Source organism: Rhinolophus ferrumequinum, chromosome 16, assembly GCF_004115265.2.
Source record: "Rhinolophus ferrumequinum isolate MPI-CBG mRhiFer1 chromosome 16, mRhiFer1_v1.p, whole genome shotgun sequence".
In the NCBI taxonomy this organism is placed as follows: domain Eukaryota; kingdom Metazoa; phylum Chordata; class Mammalia; order Chiroptera; family Rhinolophidae; genus Rhinolophus; species Rhinolophus ferrumequinum.
Window position 1 is genome coordinate 36,180,948 of NC_046299.1, and position 21,732 is coordinate 36,202,679.

Genomic DNA, 21,732 nt, shown 5'->3' on the forward strand with positions numbered 1-21,732 from the left:
CCCTTGATCGATGGGTAGAATTCATTGGAAATATTCGCAAAGTTAATATTTAAAGTTAATGATAATATTAACGGAAGAAGACAAATTAATTATAAAAACGTGATTGACACTTGCTATTGTTTTTACGATCTCTTTCATAATGTGAGGCATATGGGAGATACATAATTTTCTTTTATTATCCATCTTTCATCTATTTAAATAAAAGGTTTCATTAAAAATGATTTGAAACATTTTTGGGATTAGATTACAGAGGCTGGGTAAGTTGGCGTATTTAGGAGGGAGATTCGGTTTGTTTTTATTTCCTTTGGAGGCCTAGGAATGCCTGTGATTCTTGCATTAGAACAGGCTGTTCTTCTTGACTGTCCTGGACACTGATTGTTAATTCCTTCCTCAAAATCAAGGTCTCAAAGGGTAGAAGCTATCAGAGCAAATTGCCTTTTTCACATTTCCTCCACTTGTGTCCGATTGTGTAAAACCAGCTCAATTCTATATATACAAAACCACAAGCGAATTTGAACTAAAAAGAAGACACCTACTGCAAATACAAAGCAGACAAATAACATATGGTTCTGGGTAGGCTGACTACTTTAGGAGCATTATCTGGGGTTTCTCTTTTCATATAACATAAAATCATGTGCAAAATATTAGTAAGTATACTTACACTTTAAACCTGTTTGGGAAAGCATTGAGTAAGAAAAAAAGAGAAAGCTACATTAGAAATATTGTATTCATAATATTTTAATATGTGATTTACTCTAAGTTATGAATAATTTACTGGATAGACTCTGACATAGGTTTAATGACATACTAGGGAAATTAAGTCTTTTAATTCAGAAAGTGAATTTGGTAAGCAATTTGTTATTACTGTCACAGTCATACAAACCATCAAAACATTCATTACAGGAACCAAGAAATGAATGAAATAAGAAAAAGCGGATTAAAGCAAGGTTTGTGAATTTCAACTTTGATAGAGAAATGATATATTAAAAATGATCTGATCTTTATAATTGGCTTCGTGGTTTACTGTGCTCAAAGGATGTTAAAGGAATGGAGGCAGGCAGCAAGCTCTGATTATCCTCTTGGCTTCACTTTGAAGCTGAAAGGAGCCACTTCTGGGCAATGAATTCATGACATTTTTTTCCATATTTGCTTTTTGGTTTTTCCATGCATTGCAGATTTCAAAGACACATCTTAATATAAAAGAAGCACCATCCATTCCAATCTGATTTATAAGCAGAATATGAAGATACAAATATTAGATTTTTAAAAAATAGAATTTTATTTTGAAACATGATCCATGCAAAACTCATATTAATTATGTAAATCTGTAAAAAACAGTAAGTAAAATTAATTCAGAGAGTGTTGAGTTGATTACTGAACTGAAAATAATTAAATAATGCATCTATAAAATGTTTAAACATTAAACATATATAATTTTTGTTAAATTTCATACCACTGAGTATAACACCCAGATTTTAATCATTGCATTGTGTGTCAAATACAAATTTTCTCACTGATATTATTGCTAGCAGTATATAATAAAGCTCTTTAGAGAAGTAGTTGGATGAAAAAGGGTAGCTATAATGCAAATTACATTTAACATGAAAATTGATATTGAGTTGATAACTAAATAATTTAAAACAAATGGTCCAGTATTAAGTTTTTTTCATAGACTTTGAATTTAGCAGACAAATTGACTTGTTAAGGATACATGGCACTTCAGTATATCAATCTAAATATTGTATTTGCAACTTCACATCGCTTTCATAATGGAAAATATTCCCATAGCATCTTCACGCAGAACATACATTTTAACTTTCATATCAGAATGACCTTACCTTATTTAATTCAAAATAAAATTCTCCGTGTTAGAGAACAAAGACAACAGTTTGAGAATATATAAGGACTTTCCCTGTCGGTATTTGAAATGATGAATTGCAGTTCTACCATTATTTCTTATTGTTTATTATGTAAGCAATTTATATGATTTGTGTTTCTTGTCTGTTATTTATTTTCATTTTGTGGCACCCTCAGGGCTACCTTTCTCCTTAACCTGTTTTCCACTATTTTCACCAATCATTGTCAATAGGGATATACTTACAATGGGTAGCCCTCTATCACAAAGGCTCCCCATACCTAGTGTCAAATAGGGAATAGGTTACTAGTCTATCTCAAACATCGATGTTTAAACTAGTGATAATTACATGACTACTTTGAAGGACCTAAATAAAAAACAAATATATAGGTATTTTACATGGATACATTTGCCTACAGGAACCAGAAAAAAATTAAGGCCTGTACAGCCAAAATACACTGTTAGATGTTACAATATAGGTCCTATGAAGGCTATCCAGGAAGGAAGAAACACATGGAAACTTACGTATGACCTGCTATAATTTTTAAATGATTTAGCCAACACTCATCATCTGCACAGAGGTAAATTTAACCTTATGGATAAAAGCCCTGCATGACAATGAAGTTAGGTTACGGATCTCCTTTGGAACTGGCTGAAATGAATATTTGCACATGACATTCCGCTGCCTTTTCCCCAGGATACCTATTACCTTGTCTCCCAAGGCTCTTATCCTGATGAAAAACATAAACAAAGACACAGGAGCTAACCTAATATTCCTATTGGAAGAGAATGTATTAAGAGAACAGGAACATGAGCGACCTGTGAAAAAGGCATTGAAAGTTTGTATTGTTTTCCATTAAAAGAAGGTCATTTGGTACAAGAAGGATACAACAGTACTTTACAACTACAAAGCCATGTTACCAGAGATGGATTTTCCATAACACCTGCTTGAAGAACTATCCATATTTAGCATCTATGCATACTCACTGTCTGTAGCTGACCAAAACCACCAAAACGGCAGGAATACAACAGAGGATGATGATGAAGGCCAGAGCCAGCAAGGCACCTTCTGTGTAGCCAAGAGTTTCTCCTCGCTTTTTAATGCTGGTCACTGCCTGTGGAGTCCGTATCTCCAGGATGCGTCCTCCTTCCCCATAATATGGCTGAAAGTCTTTATTGATATCGAGCAGTTTGCCATCCAAAAATCTTTATTGTTAGATAAATAGTAAAATTAATATTAACAAAGAAAGGTCTTTTTAAAAATAAAATATTTTTAATATATTTTAATATTATTTTTAAATTGGAACATAAACTCAGACAAGAGTCATTATACATAAGGAAAACATATCTAAAAAGCAAGAGCAATAATGAGGAGTAATTACACATCTACATGCACATACCAAAAGTATTTATAACAATGACTCTTACTTAACATGATTACAGAAAATGATTAGGAAAAGTCATTTTTAATATCATTGAACTTAATATTACTATGTTGAGATTATTTATGTAATGATATTTAGGTGGAATAAAGTATAATATTCTAAATTACATAATATAGTTTAAAATTACATTCCTGCTTTTAATCTTCTTGAGTCCTCAGACTAATCCTGTAAAATGGAACATTATTATATGGATTTACAGGCAGGCCACAAATCTATACAGTTGTTGAAACAAATCTGAGACACCAACTCAAGCCTTCAGACTCAAAGTCTGTATTTGTGTTCCACCACACCATCTTAAATAGCAACATTTTCAAATACCAAACTAAAACAATGGCTTTTGGGCAGAGGGTGAACAGACTAAAAGGTGATTTGTTCTGCTTAGAAAGAAAAGACTAAATAAATAATGCAGGGAGTCAATCATTGTAATCAAAATGTCAAGAGTTGGTGGTAAATTTAATCTGGTAGTTCTGGCAAACACTTCCTCTAAATGTAATTTCTAACTACGTGTTGGGGAGCAGAATCAAGGAAAGATTACTACTTAATTTTATTAGATTGAACAATTTTGTTACATATTGTATGCTGTGATAAAAAGGCTTTTTTCCCCCAAAAAAATTCCTCGGGAACATTTGAAAAGTCACTTACAAATTCTACAATATTAATGCAACATTTGTGTCCTTAATACCATAAAACCACATGTCTTAGGTATTTTTCTTTTTGAATTAAAAAAAATATTTATAAAGGTCAAATATCTTATTATAGAACATTGGAAAACACACAAAATTTCAAAAAGCCAAATTACTCACAGGCCCACAATACAAAAACCACCACTGCTAACATTTTGGTATACTCAAGTCTAATTTTTTTGGGGGCGAGGGGTATTAATATTTTTATATACTTGTAATTATACAGCTTCTACAAAATAAAACGATTATTTTATAAATATGTTTTAATATAAAATACCATACTTCAGTTATAAATGTGAGAAACACAAAGTAATTTGAAAGAAAAAATGAAAATGGCCCCAAATTTTACAATCAAATGATAACCAAAGATGTCAAACTTGTGCATTTTACAGTTGATTTTATTCCTTTTTGACACTTTTTATTCTAATTTTCTGAACAATTATTCTACTTTCAAATCTAGTTAACACAGCGCTCATATAGATTCCATATGGAAAAAATAGAGTTGCCTGATATCAGGTGTGAATTCCACAGAGTAATTTATTAGTCTTCCAATTTAAAAAACCTAATAGCTTAGATAATTCAATTTTCATTTTAAGCAACACACTTTTTTTACTCAACTTTCCATACTATATGTAGTATAAGGCAATTAGGATTTTTTTTTATACGTATGCTTTTGTAGATGAAAAATATACTTTTTATAGCAATTTTGAATATACTTTTTATAGCAATTTTAAAAATATACTTTTTATAGCAATTTTTAAATGAACTGTTTATCAAATAAAGCAAGAAATTCCAAATGAAGTATAGATTAAGAATTATGTCACAAGAAATATATTATTAGAAACTGGGAAAGATCACAAGTAGAGAAAGATCATTAAGTGCAGGAAAAATCTTTTGTTTACATTCCTTCCACTTGTATGTTTGTTTTGCTTAATAAAGCAAATCAGGTAAACTAGTCTTTCCTCTGTACGATTCCAAATTATTTTACTTAGTTTCTAATAATTAATTGTCCATTTATTTGAATTTTCAATATTCTAATTTTATGTTGTTGGTTTTTTTCTGAACTTAGGAAGTTAAATGAAGCTTTATCAGAGCATGATAGTCATATCCTATTTTAAATTATAAGTGTGCTTTTACCACTATATTTTAAATGCAGTTTGTAGAGTACACAGGCTTTCTCTAACTTTTACATCTCTCATATTAATGTTAAACAGACTGGACATATAAGAAATGGTTACAAGCTAAACATGTATGTGCTTTTTTAAAAAAATTGCATTTTATTTTAAAATAATATGATTTGTTCCAAATTTAATTTACTTTGAATCTGTTCATCAACAAAATTTACTGCTTCTATTTTAGAAATAAAATATTTTTGGGTCCTTTGTTGAAAATTATGTGTCCATATTTATGTGGGTTTACTTCTGGGCTTTCAATTCTATTCCATTGGTCTGTGTGTCTGTGTTTCTGCCAATATCGTGCTGTTTTGATTATTGTTGCTCTATAGTGCAAACTAAAGTCAGGGAGTGTGATACCTGTAGCATTATTCTTTTTTCTTAGGATTGATTTAGCTAGGGAGGTAGCAGATGAGGGTAAACGGGGTCAAATATATGGTGATGGAAGAACTGACTCTGGGTGGTGAACACATAATGTGATATAAAGATGATGTAATGCAGAATTGTATACTTGAAACCAATGTAATTTACTAACCATTGTCACCCAATAAATTTTAATTTAAAAAAAGTGTAAAAAAAAAAACTACAAAATAGTGATTTAATACTTACTTTTTTTTTAAAGTATAGGTTTAATAAATAAATGGGTAAATGGACATTTACTAAATAAATGCACCCACATATGAATATATGTATACGTTTATATATACATGTTTATTTATATGCTGTTTACCATATATAGACAGAGAAAAATATGAAATTGTGGATTTTGAAATGTGTGTATGTATACACACTTATAAATATGCAGAATACATGCGTATGATTATATACCAATATATATTTGTCAATTAAAAATGTGTTTCAATTTAGATAAGAATCACATTTCAACAATTTGTTGGACACTAGGTGTCACTAGAGTAAAGCAGAAATTAACATTAAAGAAATTTAAACTGTTCTAGAATAACTTGAAAGAGAAAAATGTAGCAGTGTTTTATTTAAGAATTGTATTTTCTTTATTTTTTAGGGTTTGCAACTTAAATATGGACTTAGATGGAAGTGATTATCCTCAACCCAAGTCGGGAAAAATCAGATACTAATTTTTGCTGATTTAATAAGCCCTTGAAGAAAATTACATTTGTTCTTAAAATTTAAGCCACTAACATCTTGGTAGGCAAACTGCCTCTTTAAGAAGGACTCTATTTTCCTCTCAAACAGCCAGAGCCTTGGAGCAAGAGTAGTAGCTGATGTGAGGTGGTCTCAATAAAATGCTCCTTGCTCATATAGACCCTCTGATACCAAAAAGGAACACAAGTCTTCTGAAGTCACTCTATCCCATGCTTGGACTTGAAAACTTCTAGCCGTGAGGACCCTAGGTATTGTGTCTTAGAATATTTTTGCTTACGCTTCACTTTCAACACAATTTGGTGGGTTTTAATTTTTAAATACTTATACTCACAGCCTTACATCAGGATGATTTTTGGGTCTACTGTAACCAGAGAGCTGTTACGGACAATAAAAGTACTCACTTAAAAAGCTCATTTCTGTCGATGGCTCTGTTCGTTTGGGGGTCAATTGCATAGACAGTCAAGTCACATTTACTGTAGTCTTCTAGAGAAAAGGCATCCCCATGCCGGCGAGCACCAATGGACTCCACAACAACTTTGGCACCAGGAATTTGCTCCTGAACATACCGATCCAAAATCCTATAAAGCAAACAAAGTACACACATGACATTCTGATGGGCTTTTTTGGGGGGAGAAGGGTTGGGCAGAATCACCCTCAACTTGAAATGACATTTAGTACATGAAAGATGATGACAGCCTAGTTTTTGCTAATGTTTACTGAATATATACACCCTTGAAAAAACAAATCTCTATAGTTTTTCTTCGTGTAACTCCAAGTGATGCTGGAGCTAAATAAAGTAAAAAGAGGTCACTGACCATGTCCTATTTATGTCTTGACTTTTTGAATTTATGATACCATTTGAGCTTTACATAGCTCATGGGAAATGCCAAATATGTTGTACAAATAAAGCTGACTGCTTTATAGGAACCATGGGATTTTAGAACTCTGGACTTCATATGGCTGATGTTATAACATCCCCATCAGATTCTGTGATACAGAATGCATAGTTATATGCCAAGGTGCAGGACTAGGATACCTGTTTTCCTAAGGGTATAAAGATCTTTCGAGCGTTATAGTGATGGGAGAATGTAGAGGTATTTTGCAATGGCAGATTTACCACATTAAGGTAAAAATATTGCATGAAAATTTCAGAAACTGTTGAGGAGAATACAAACAACTGAAAGATAAATCATTTGGTATAGAATCAGTAATTTTCATTAGAAAAGACAAATAATGTTTATCTATAGGTAATTTTCTGGAAAACACATTTTATTTGCAATTACATACCATGCTTTTAATTGAAAGTACCGATTACTGACATATAAGTATTTGTTTCCTACATTGTCACAAGTGGCAATGTCTTTCCTTAATGTCTTTTTTCCTTATTAAAAACTTTATATTATTAATCCTTGTAGATTAACACCAGAATGCATATTTTAAATATTTATAGACCTATAAATGTAAAATAATTAATTTTAATAACTATACATGACAAATATTTTGAAATTTACCTTTAGATTCAATGCTCCTTTTGGGAGTCCATGCAGTAAGGCATTGTGTGGAAGGGAGGGGAAATATATTCTAAATTCCTTTGATACATCAGAAAATAACTTTTACTTCAGATTCCAAAATTGAGCTGGTTAATTTCTATAGTCTTTTTCTATATTTATGTGCAATATTGCAGAATCATATGTGACCTAAAATTTAGGTGTGGAATGACATATATATATATATATATATATATATATATATATATATATATATATATATATATTACACTAATCATATACCTGTACTAATTCCTTCATTATAGCACGAAAGAAAATAAATCAATGAGGTCTAAAAATGAATTATGTCATTTAAAATATTTAACAATGTCTTTTCCATGTTACATTTTATTCTTAAACATTTAGAGATATTTGGGGATGAACTATCTCTTATGATAAAGAGAAAGGTGTCCAAATTTGAGTTCCTTCCAGCTTTTTCGTATATATATATATATGTATATACATATATATACATATATATATATGAAACAATTTAATTCTTTGAAAATGAGAACACATGTTGTAAAGATCTATCTTTCCACTCAACATCTATTATCTGTATACTCAGGCATTTATCTATTTATCTCCATTATATAACATATGTATATAGATAACTTAGGTATTTATCTATTTATCTCCATTATATAACATATGTATATAGATTACATTATATATATATACACATAAATGGTATTTACTGATAATGGATTTTTCAGCCCTTGACTTTCAAATGTACATAGAGAGGTACATGGTTGCTTCCTTCCTGAAGATTTTTTTTTTTTACTTTAGATTTTAAAAAAACATACAGCTATACCTTGAATTGACTTACATAGATTAATAAGAATGGTGAAGTGCCTTCATGTTTGTATTTTACTTTAAATTATTACTCATGTTAAACCAACTCATACATAAATTTTCGAATTAAATATCATGAGAATTTACTGCATATAAATTCACCAAGAACAAACATACCTCTCCAGCCTGAAGTGTTTGTATGTGACCAGGTCATGACTGATTTATGTTATTATGTTTTCTTTTGTTTAAAGCCTTTAAAATTAAAAATAACAACAACAAAAACAAACAAAAAACTTGTTCTGTAAACAATATATTAAAATATATACTAAAATATAATAGCTTATATAAGTATATATTGTATATTTACATTATATTACATGTTAATATTTATATTGTGCATATAGAGAGATCTACAATGATGTTTGTCTAATCTGTAATATCTGTATCATATAGATCGTCAAGGGAGATGTCTGTAATGTTTATGTGACGTCAATAATGCTTAAGTCCAGGTGGTATGATTTTGAGTTTACTATAAAAAGTTCGCAAACTTTCTTTTTTATATGTTACGTTGTTTAAATTTCTTACAATGGGCAAAATAAAACAATATAGTCATAGTTTTAAAATTCTCTTTAACACTCTTTCCTCTTCCCCAACTTTTTAAGAAAGAAAAAAATCTTTATATAAATCTCTATTTTCAGAATTTGAAAATGTAGTAAATTAGATTGGACTCTGGTTGTCTAATAAAGTAGCAACAAAACTCAGGAAGTGTTAAGTAGAAACATTTTCTTTTCTTCTTTTCCTTTCTTCCTTCCTCTCTTCCTCCCTCTCTTCCTTTCAACAGATATTTACTGAATGCACACCATGGACCAGACACTGTTCCACACACTTCTGATATATCAGTGAACAGAACAAAGACTTCTGACACCACAGAACTTTCATTCTAATTGAGCAAGACAGACAATAAAATAATAAAATTGTTACGTGTGTTCAGGAAAAGTTATTATTACTCATGTTAAACATGACACTTCAAAAGTGTCATTGCAAAGGTGGTATTTGAGCAGACTATCAGGAGACAATGAGTGATCTGGATATCCTCGGTAAGTGTTCCAGGAAGAGGGAATTGCTTGCTCACTGCCTGTGCAAAAGCCCAGAGGCAGAAGTGTGTGGCTGAAACAGAAAAGGTTGGGGGAGGGGGAGGAGCAGGTCACATGGGGACTTTTTCAGAGTGAAGTAAAGATGTATTACTGAACTTTAAACATTGAAGTAATATGATTTACCTTACATTTAAAAGATGCACCCTTGCCACTATGCTGAGAACAACCTGAAATGAGGGCCAAGAATAGAATCAGGGAACATGATTAGTAAAGACTTTGAGGAAATGAAGGATTTACTTATTACTCAATCTATTCAATAATTTGGAGGAAGAGAAGACACAACATAGCCCTTCATTATTAGCCATATGTGAACCTTATCATTCTAGTATATATATTATTATTATGCCTCATTAAATTTACAGCAGGCATAAATCTTATAAAATAAACCAAGAAGTGCAATGTTTAACTGTACAAATACTTATATTAATTAAAGGTTGACCTAGATAAGTGATTTTTATGGTTACTGATTTAAAGTGATCCAAGTTTTATACATCATTCTTTGTTTAAAGAAAAACATAAAGGAAAGACTAAAGCTTACAGATAAATTTATGATCTATAAATTTCTTATTATCTTTATTATCTTTCTGGAAGTGTGTATTTAGGCATAGATGGCTCTTAAAAGCAGGTAACGTCTTTTCAGAGTTCAGGTTGCTTCTTTCTATCATCTTTTGTATTGAATATGGAGCACCGATTCCCTTCTCTGCTTCATCTCAGTTACCTTGAACTATCTGAATGGTTTCTTTGTGAAGTTCTGTGGTTTGCACATAAGGAAAAGTTGTTATGGTGGCAGTGATATGACCACATTATTATACAATATGGTATTGAAGCTGTCTAACATCTCAAAAGGAGTGGAGGTTACGCATGATTACTAGGTATTATAAATACTCTTTGATGAAACTTTAGGTCTATAATGTAGAGAAACATGCATTCCATTCCAATGTAAAAATAATAATAATGGAAACATATTGATTAAATACAATATTCTGCAAAAGACCCTGAAGAATTGAGAATTTTCCACTGTGGCCCACATATGTCCTAGTCCCACTGTTGTTTCTCCTCCAGACTCTCTTGCACATGACTTTGGTCTCTATCTGCCCCCCTCTTGATTTCCCAGACTATTCAAACAGTGGCTGCTAATTAATAAGAACAAGGCTTGTCCTTGTTCAGTGGATTCAGCCACTCCTGCTGAAGCCCCATAAAACATTTTGCCCTCTTTTCCCAGAGGTCTTGGGAGACTTCTCATGCCTGATATTTTCAAATAAAAGCTTATACGAACAGTGCTCTGACTGATTTTCTTCCACAGTCTATTAGTCATAGTCCCTCCCCTTCACACTGGCTTTATAGAATAATTATTTGGAAATGCACCTAATATAAAAAAATAAAAAAGGTTTAATACCTTACATAAAACGCACAATATTTTGGTATCTCTAACAGAGTTGAGTAATACTACCTGGACACAAAACAAAGTCAACAGCATGTTGACTAGTTACATTCCTGGAAATATAAGATTTGTATTCAGACACTATCCCCTTTTACACTTGACAATGTTCAATTTTACCTAAACCTTGTGCTCCTGGGAAATAACAAGGGAAGACGTTCCCCCCACATGTTACTTTCCAGAACACTGCTTAATGCAAAGAGACATCTTGACCCTTATCGCTTAGAGATGAGTCAGAAAAACTCTTGGTGGCCCCTTGGTTTACCTAGGACAAAGCCAGTCACAGATCCTGCAAATTCGACTTCATAAGTGATTCGCTGAATTGTTTTGTCTCCATTGATCAATCAAACATAACTTTTGTTAAGCAAACATTGGTTAAGTTTCTTTCCTTCCTCCAAGTCCCTGAACTTTGACCCACATTAGCCTGAAACAGCACACAATGTCTCCTAAAAAGCCCCTCCCATAACAGGCTGATCTTAGTGTAATCATTATCTGCTCAGTCCCGGCATCCCACTTGCCCACACAGATTGTTTCTAGCCTTGTTGACTCCTCCTTATGAAAGAAAAGCCCTTTTCTGTCTAACCTTTGAGTGCTGACAGTTCTCTTCTCAGAGTTCTCCCTAATACAACAGACCCTTTCCCCCTACAGCATTAGTTCCTCACCACCAGCATTCTCGAATAATCTTTTAAATAAAGTTTCTTTTCTTCTAAATCCAGATTTCTTTTTGACACATGGTACAAATAGATAGCTAAAGGAAATTGTTTCTCATGCTCCTCGTCTTACTAAATGAGTCTGTGTATTACCAGACAAAGCTGGTGATGTGCAAACATTTTCAGCAAACTATACATAAAACAAAAGATTATTCAATATTTCTTTTCCTTGATTTCCTATTCCCACAGTGAAACAGCCATGAAGTTTCAACATTTCCAGTTGTATAACCTGCTTTTCTCTCAGTTAATATGTGTGAATTCTGGTCAGCACTGCTTAATTATAATTAAAAACCGTTCAAACAAACTGAAATAAATAAACTCATTTTTTTTCCCCGGGTAACTAAAAATGAGAAAAATTAACAAGCAGTGCTAACCAAGTCCTCACTCTCCATTTTGGAAATGAAATGTCGTCCTGTGTACCACCTACACATTGGGAAATGGAAACAAACCACAGTGCTCCTCTGATCAGTTATTTCCATTGGGGATAAAGTTATATGCTTGGGACTGTGCGCTCTATGCCACAGAAATTGTATTTAATGCTTGTAAGATACAAAAAAAGAAGACATTGATTTAAAAGGGCATTAATATATCCATTTCACAAGTGGACTCTGTTGCTTTTTGGCTGCAAAGCATTTTGCTTTCTTTCCAAAAATACTCTGAGGAATAAGCCCTCAAATTGTTCTGTCCTCAGCTCATGCTGTAAAAGACTGCATGCCACTCAAAGTAGGCCATTTCATTTTCCCTCTGGAATTTGGTTCTTGAGTCAAAAACACTTGATTTTAAAACGGTTGGAACTCCCACACTGGAGGTGCAATGTCCTCGCCAGATCGAAACTGCATATCTACCTATTCCCATGGTTCCTGCTTCCCAGGCCTCGGCAGCTGCCCTTGCTCTTGACTATTCCCCAGCCTGTTTTTCCATCCTCTTATTGATACTGTCAGCTCCCAATAACCTCCCAAGAAACTTCCCTTTGCTGAAGTTTGCCTAGTCAATTTCTAGCACATTAAAACTAGTATTATGCATAATTTAAGGTCCAGTTTACCGAAGTTTTTTTTCTAATTTTTCTAATTTTTCTAATTTTTCTAATTTTTCTAATTTTCTCATGGTAGCAACATCTGTCCAATTTTTTAAGTCCTAGTCTAGTTGGTCTTATAGACTCTTTGAAATTTTATTTATCATATATTTTGTATTCTGTTTAAAGTTGCCTGTGCAACTTTAAACAGAATTTGACAAGAATTTGTATTATGGAAAAAAAATCCAGTCATTTAAATTTGCACTAAATCTAAATCCTTGGAAGTAATATATCAATATAAAATACGTACAACAATATCAAATACATAGCAGAACAGTATTTGATTAGAGTAAGCTTTCTCAAAACAAAGAACTGCATTCATTGATCTTCTAATTAGTTAGCAAATATAATGGAAATAAATTAATATAATAATTATAATCATTAAACAAAAATTAAATTTTCATTTAAAGTTTATTGTCATACCTTATTTTAAAAGATCTGTGACTTATTTATAATACTTATTGATGTGTTACTATGCTATCCTTGAACAAAGTTTTAATAACTAAACTTCTAAGGAAATGTGTAATACAATTAACATGTATATAAATATACATGCATGTATATATTTATATGTAAATATGTTTATATATGATTATATGTTATATGTGTTATCTGTTACATATGTTTATATATAAATCTATGTATATAAAACATGTTTTGCTGTGCGACCACATGATAATGTCTATACAGAAATACTTTAACCAGTTTTCTTAGATAAATGTTGAAAGGCATATTTAACTGAAACATTTTTTTCTATGCAAAACCTTTTTTTTTCCTTTTAAATCACAAACTAAAGATACTAATATATAATTGGCTCAGTTAACTAATTTATTCTCAATCCAAGTTATTTTTCGTATATGACACTGAATTTTAATTTACAACATTTTGTCAAATTACCTATATATGTACCTTCGATTACTTTCAACCAGAAATTGCCTTATAAAACAAACAAAAAAATAAGTGTAGAGTCTTTGCTGAAATAGTTTTATAGCAATTTTTTCACAACAAAATTATTACAGCAGCCATTTTCTCAACTACGTCTTTCTGTGAGTGAGACAAACTAAAATTATCATTTGATGATAGTTTCTGGGCTTGTATGCTTAAATCATTCCCAAGATAGGTTGAATTTTTAACTAGATTTATCTCCTTAAACATTAACAGAGAAAGTGTTTAGGAACCCAGCTTGCTGCTGGCCCATAGATGTAGGTTCAAAATAAACCTACACCACTACTATTTGTGTCTTTATAGAAAAAAAAATCTCAACCTCTGAAAGTTTCAGGGAACTCATTTGTACAATGGGGAAAGTAATCAAACCTACCTCAAAGGATCTTTCTGAGAAGTTAATTAGATAACACTAATTAATTACACCAAACCCAACAAATAAAGGGTGCCATAGATGTTAGATATCTGTTGTGGTAGTTAAAAACTTCTCAGATTTCATGATTGTAAACTCTACTTAGCCTTTTGTTCAACTAAATTGGACTATATTTAGCTAACAAGATAAGACTCTCCAACTTTGGTATTTGTCAATATTTTTTTAAAAGCCTGGCTAAACAAATTAATAGCTTTGCAGATGGCCGGAGGGATATGCAATACAGGTTTTCGTGATATTCTGAAAATACTTCCTCTGTTAGTATAGACCAGTAGAGACTCCACCCAGACTATATGCAAAGTGATGTTTTAGGAACCATGAAACACTTTTTTCATGACATTAGACAATATCATTTCTATAATGTCCCACAGAATAAAAACGTTTTCCCAGTATTTGGCATTTGACTAAGAAATAGTTCTGCCTTTCCACCAGAAGTAATTTGGGATTGTTTTGTTGTTGTTTGGTTGTCTGTTTTACTTTTGTGATATGCAAGTCTTTTTTTTTTTAGCACCTCCATTACTAGCCTCATTCTCCCTCCTTAATTTCTTTCTATTTCATTTGCTTTATTTTTCTGACTCATGTTTGGTGTATTTTATCCTCTTTTACATATGGATCATTGTAAACAGCATTAAATTCTCTTTGAATGAGCTGGAATATTAAAGAAAAAGAATAGTTAAAGTTAGATCACCAATACAACTGAGGCATAAATGAAAGCATCTAAAATATCATTTGTGTCTCTCTAGATACAAATGGAATTTTTTTATATACACATGTGGTTGAATTTATTTCTCATGTTAAAATAACAGCAGAATAGAGATAAATTGTTTATAAATTGGAGAAAGTTAAGAAAAGGACCATAAATACGATTAAGAGAATAAAGGGAATTGGTTCTTGCTGAACAGGTATCTGAATTGAGTGGCTGCACAAAGAAATGATATATTTACCTCATACCACAGGTTGGGACATGAAAAATAATAAGCTATTCTATTTGGCAAAATTTTGGACCATAAAACATACAAGACTATGATAGAAAGAAAACGTTTGAAAGGAATGTATACACAATACACATTTTAGAAATCTTATAAACCAACTGTGATTCAAACAAACCTATTGAAAGCAAACATATCAGCATATATTACTCTTTAGTGAATCAATACACAATAGAATCTTAGGAAAAAGTAAAATCTAGTTGATAGTCATTAACTCTTGGTTAATTCTGCATATAGGAAAATACTATGTGTATATGAATTTGGAAAATCCAAGCAATACAAAAGAAAAATAAATACCTTAATATATGTGAAAGAGAATGCCAGAGACAAAACACTAGTTATTGTGAATTTGAACCATTTTCACAGAAGTTTAATCCTTAGTGTAAATAACTTATTCCTGTGTGCCATGATAGCATTCTTTCAAATAACTAAGATTTTATACAAAATGAGACATTGCAACCCTTAGAAATAGAACAACAGTAATGAGTGTCATGGAGCACCCTTTATGTAACTATGTTCCTTGTAGTTAGTTTAATACTGATATATTGGAAATAATTTAAAAACCTGTCATACGACAATAAACATTTATTGGATTTTTAAATCTCTACACTTTTCCACATTTCAAGGAATTAATCATAAAGACGCTACTGCAATGTGCATGAGTAACAATACCAAAACTATTTTATAAAAGTCTAATTGCATTCTGGGTGATCATCGATTCTGTAAAAAACTATGACTTCTTATAACACAATGAGTTGAAAATAAGTATTTCCTCCTACAGGGTAGAGTTTATATCCTTTTCTTACCAAAACAAATCTCAAAACTGATTATTTCAGAAAAACAGCAGATGGATTCCCTTTTTGTAAAAACAATAAATCACCAAAGCTTGGAATACAATCAAATCACATTTATCTTTTCTTGAGGAATTAAGAATTATACTTGAATATTGAAAAATACTATTTTATTTTATATTGAGTCTGTGTTTCATTTTTATGATTGGCTTTAATTTATTTTAGAGCTATTATGTGCCAATTACAAAAAATGTTATTTTCAAAAGTTGTATTATTGAAATGACTGTGCTTCATTATCTGATAGAAATTAGATCATTTATAGTCATTCTCTGTTGATAACTTTTTTAAGACCTACATTTAAAAACTGAAATGGTGTTAACCTTAATATAGTTACTTAATTTAATACATCCAAAATGATTATTTCAATATTTAATCCATATAAACATATACATGTTATTTATTTATTTTTTAGTACTAAGTCTTTGAAATCCGGTGTGTATTTGATACATACTTATAGCACCTCTTATTTGGACCTGGCACTTTTCAAGCACTCAATAACCACATGTAACTAGTGGTTACTATATTAGGCATATAGCTATAAGGACTTTCTACCTTATGCAGAGTAAAGTGTTAAATCTTCCAAGTGGCCTATGTAACTTACTTCCTACGTTGATATGTATATTATTGATATGATAAGCAAGCTCCTAACGTATGTTTTCATATCTGCAGTTGCCTCTCTCTGATATAACTTCCTCGAGCCTCACCCCCCACTCCTCTTTATACACACATACCACACTCAGACACAGACACACACACACAAACACACACACACACACACACACACACACACACAAAACCACATGACATTTTCCCTCACTTCTTTCAGGTTTCTGCTCAGATTTCAGCTTATTAGAAAGGCTTTTCTCAATCTTTCTACATGAACTAGTACTTGTCTTCCATAATTTTATATTTGTATTTATTGTAGTTATAGCTACCTAATGTCATATTATACATTAATTTATTATTATTACTTTATTTGCCAATTTCCTCTAATAGAAGGTAAGCTCCATGGGCACAGGACTTTGCTTTGTTCACTGCTGAATCTCCAGTGCTTACAACCAAGAACTACTTTTTATTTCATGAATAAATCACCAGTTTCCAGATGTGAAATTTGAATTCAAAGAGTTTAATTTACCAGCCCAAGATCTCTGGCTAGTCATTGATGGACTGGGGTTTGAGCCTAAGTCCTCTTAATTCAAAAGAAACAATAGCCTTCCCGAGGGAGAAAAAGTTAATATATCACTTAGGAATTTCACATGAGATTTTTCCCAACGTGTTTTCCTATAGGAATTTGAATTAATAAATAAGCATCATTGTAACGTTTTCTATCTAAAGAGTATAATGTTCTAAATTAGCAGTTGGCTAGCTAAAACCTACTGGCTAAATCTGACCAACTACCTGTTTTTGGAAATAAATGTTTACCTATGAAAATATTTTGTGTTAAAATTATTACGTATGTGTTAAAATTATTACGTAAAATTATTACGTATTACATAATTTAAATTATGATTTAAATTAATGTTAACATTTAAATCTAATAATAATAATAAAATAAATAATTTACTAAGACAATAAGATTTGACTATTATCAAAAGTTGTAGAAATATTATTTTAAATTTATTATATAATGTTAATATCTGTCTCTATACAGGAAGTTCCCTTACACTCCGCCAACTCTAAAACAAAGAGAGGGTAAAAATGATCAAAGATAATGTGTTTATTTATTTGATCATCAGCTTAATCTTTCCCCTCAATACCAACTCTTTATGATACTGATTTAAGAAAATATAAGTGCTGGTATTTATTATTTACTGTTTCATAAGTTCTCTTCCCAAGAGTCTTTATAATTCTTAAATGTGTCATTCTAGAAATATATATCTTGACTAGATTTCTAAAGTATGTTTTGAAACTTTAATACCAGAAGTTATAAGTTACACAGACACATTTCAGATGCTATGTAAGTACTTCATGGAGATAGGCTCTTCCACACCAAAGCAATAACTACTTCAATAAAGTCCTAATATTATTTATTTTTCATATTGCATTTAGAAAGTAAGAGAAGTGTTTGAGCAACTTTGAAGCCTAAATGATCAATTCCAACTTATACTGTAACACAGCATTTCTAAACTATTTAATTTATACTTTTTGAAAATGTCATTTCTGTATATTTCAAGGATTAAATTTAGAATCAAAAAACTTATTTTATTTATTTGGGCTTCATGGTGAAATGAAAGGAGAAAGGAAGAAGACATAAACTGAAAATAGTTCTTAGCTTCTTCTGGTGATGCCATTGCCAATCATTTGTTGGTTATAGTAAGGTGTCTCTGACCTTACCCTCACAGTTATTTCTCCTACTCCTCAATCTCAAGAATTTGTAAGTAACAGAAACACAAGACTAACGAAGACATAAATTCTAAGGCCAATCTAAAATATTTCAGAGCATAGAAATGCAAGGCCATCTATAGTGGGAATAGAACTTGCTGGAATATTTTAATATGTATAATTAAAAAGGGATGTTTCATTATAAAGGGGTGTTGGTTAATCTATAAGTATAACATAACAAAAATAATTTCAAAAAAATCAATAGAGCCATTGAGACAATTCCAGGGGACCGCAGAATAGTCATCATCATCACTATATTAGCTAACATTTATTATGAGCATCCTGTTTTTCAGGCATGTGCTCTTAGTCATCAAAGGATACTGACCCTCTTTGCAAAACATTCCCCATTGTGAAATAGATATACTAGGTCATTAAATTTTTCTTTAATCAACTTTCCCACTTTGTACTGGTTTCATGCTTACCAAGGAAACTTTGGATTATGATCTGGTCTCATATAAGGGTCTTCTTATAGGAAAAAGAATAAAAGTGATGACCATATGGAATTCAAGTTTTCCATTTAAAAGGACATGGATGTCTCATGGGAAACACAGAAAATGGCTTTGCTGATGATGTGATTTGTCATCTGAGAATGTCTACAGGAAATGAATGTGCTGGTCACTGGAACAACACATTCTTATTTTTAATTAACAGATTGACACTTTGCTGTCTACCTCAGTTACATGTTTTTCATCATTTATATCTAAACATTAATAGTGAGTGTTTGGGGCTTCATCGTGCTGAATCAGGTCTAATAGTCCTTATGCTACCACTTTCATATACTAGAGTAGTTTACAAAAGGAGATCAGAAAGGCTACATACTGTGCAATTCCAAACCTGGCAATTCCATTCTGGGAAAGATAAAATTGTGAAGATAGTAAAAAGACCAGTGGTTAGTGGGGAAGAGAGAGATGAATAGCTGGAGCACAGAAAATTTTTAGTGTGGTGTAACTACTCGGCATGATTCTATGATGATCAATACATGCCATTACACATTAATCCAAACCCACAGAATGTACAGCACCAAGAGTAAACCCTAATGTAAAGCATGAACTTTGGGTGATTATGATGTCTCAATGTAGGTTCCTCAATAGTAACAAATGAACCCCTCTGGGTCAAGATGTTGAGAGTAAAGGAGGCTATAGGAGCCCATTGGAGAAGGGAGTATATGGATATTCTCTGTGCCTTCTGTTCAGATTTGTTAAGAATATAAAATTGCTCTGGAAAACAAAGTCTATTTTTTAAGAAAGGGACCCAAAATTTTTGTGCTGAACACATAATGCAACGTATAGATGATGTATTATAGGATTTTACACTCGAAACCTATATAATTTTACTAACCATTGTCACCCCAATACAGTTAATAAAAATTAAAAAAAAATTCTAACTTAACAGATTTTACGTTAAGAAATCTACAGAAAGAAATCAGGCCTATGCCTGCTATGCTTATTGCACTAGCAAATTTACATTTAATTCTATCAAAAGCAACACAAGATTGACGTCCTTATTCTAATATTCAAGTTGAGGAAGTGTGGCCCGAGGTGTTAAATATCTTGCTCAGATGTCACATATCTATAATAGATCAATTCCAATTTGTAGAATTCAAAGCTATAATAGAATTCAAACGTGTCTGTCTGAATCCATAATCTCAGCTTCATTACTAAACTATGTTCTTTGAGTAGAAAGTGCAAAACTCCGGTCTCTTTCAGGCTTACTCCCTGATTTTGGGTCACCAATCTCATTTATGTATAATAATTATTAATCATTAAATGTTTATAATTTCCATTGTCCAAGATGGCTGATATCATTTAGTTCTTACCACAATCTTATGACATAAGTTTTATTAGCTCTTGTCATCAAATCGTGAAAGTGAGTCTGGAAAGATTAAATTATTTGTGCAAGCTCCTGTTTCAAAACCAATGTTATATGAAGTAAAAATTCCTTTTGAAGTGATACATTTCTCTCAAGAATTGAAAGTTGCTTCACTTTTTTCATTCCACTTAAGAGGAATCCACTTAAGAGGAGTATCCACTTAAGAGGAATAAATCAAATAAATTAATATGAAATTATACTTTATGTTACAATTTTCCAGTTTTCATAAATTTTATCTCATCATAAAGAAAGGGACATCATGATTTTGCTTGTAAAAATTTTTCATTAAGTAAAATGCATTGACTGTCTTCTATATAACTGGAATTATATCAATGGAAAAAAGATTTCCTAGCCTCATGGAGCTTATATTACAGTAGAAAATTGACATACATAAAAATATTAGTAAAGCTTTGGAAAAAAGTAAAGAAGAATAAAAGTTAGAGCTTGAAGAGAGTGTTATCTCTTTTGGATAGTGTAATCAGAGAAAGCCTACCCCAACAGATGACATTACAGTAGTTACGGGACCTAAATATAAGATCTGAAACAATAAATTGCATAGAAGAAAACACAGGTACTAAACTTATGGACCTTGATCTTAGAGAGGATGTTATGAATTTGACCTCAAAGGCAAGGGAAGTAAAAGCAAAAATAAATGAATGGGACTATATCAAACTAAAAAGCTTCTGCACAAAAAAGAAACCATCAATAAATCAAAGAGGCAACCAAATGAATGGGAGAAGATATTTGTGGTTAGCTCAGTTGGTTAGAGAGTGGTGTTGATAACACCAGGGTTGCAAGTTCGAACCCTGCATAGGCCACTGTGAGCTGAGCCCTCCTTAAAGAACTCATACAACTCAACAATCAAATAATAAATAATCCAATTAAAAAATGATTCAGAGGACCTGAACAGACATTTCTCCTAAGGAGATACACAAATGGCCAATAAATACATGAAAAGTTGTTTAACTTTGTTAGCAATTAGGGAAATGTAAATCAAAACCACAATGAAATACCACCTCATACCTGTTAGAATGGCTATTATCAACAAGACAAGTAATAAAGTAATAACAAGTGTTGGGGAAGTTGTGGAGAAAAAGGAACCCTCATACACTGCTGGTGGAAATGTAAATTGGTACAACTATTTTAGGAAATAGTATGGAGGTTCCTCAAAAAATTAAGAATAGAATTACCATATGATCCAGTAATCCCTGGGTATCTACCCCAAATGCCTGAAAACATTTACTTGTAAAGATATATGTACCCTTCCCTATATTCA

At 31.6% G+C, this 21,732-nt stretch overlaps 1 protein-coding gene across 1 annotated transcript in view; it reads right to left on the minus strand.

Annotated features, from left to right (window-relative positions):
* Window positions 1-21,732, minus strand: part of PCDH15 (protocadherin related 15) — a 714,179-nt gene that overhangs the window by 19,593 nt on the left and 672,854 nt on the right. The window contains exons 31-33 of the mRNA XM_033131356.1: window positions 6,679-6,855; window positions 2,843-3,061; window positions 662-670 (exon numbers count right to left, since the gene is read on the minus strand). Coding sequence (XP_032987247.1) covers window positions 662-670; window positions 2,843-3,061; window positions 6,679-6,855 — 405 coding nt within the window. The remainder of the gene's footprint in view (window positions 1-661; window positions 671-2,842; window positions 3,062-6,678; window positions 6,856-21,732) is intronic.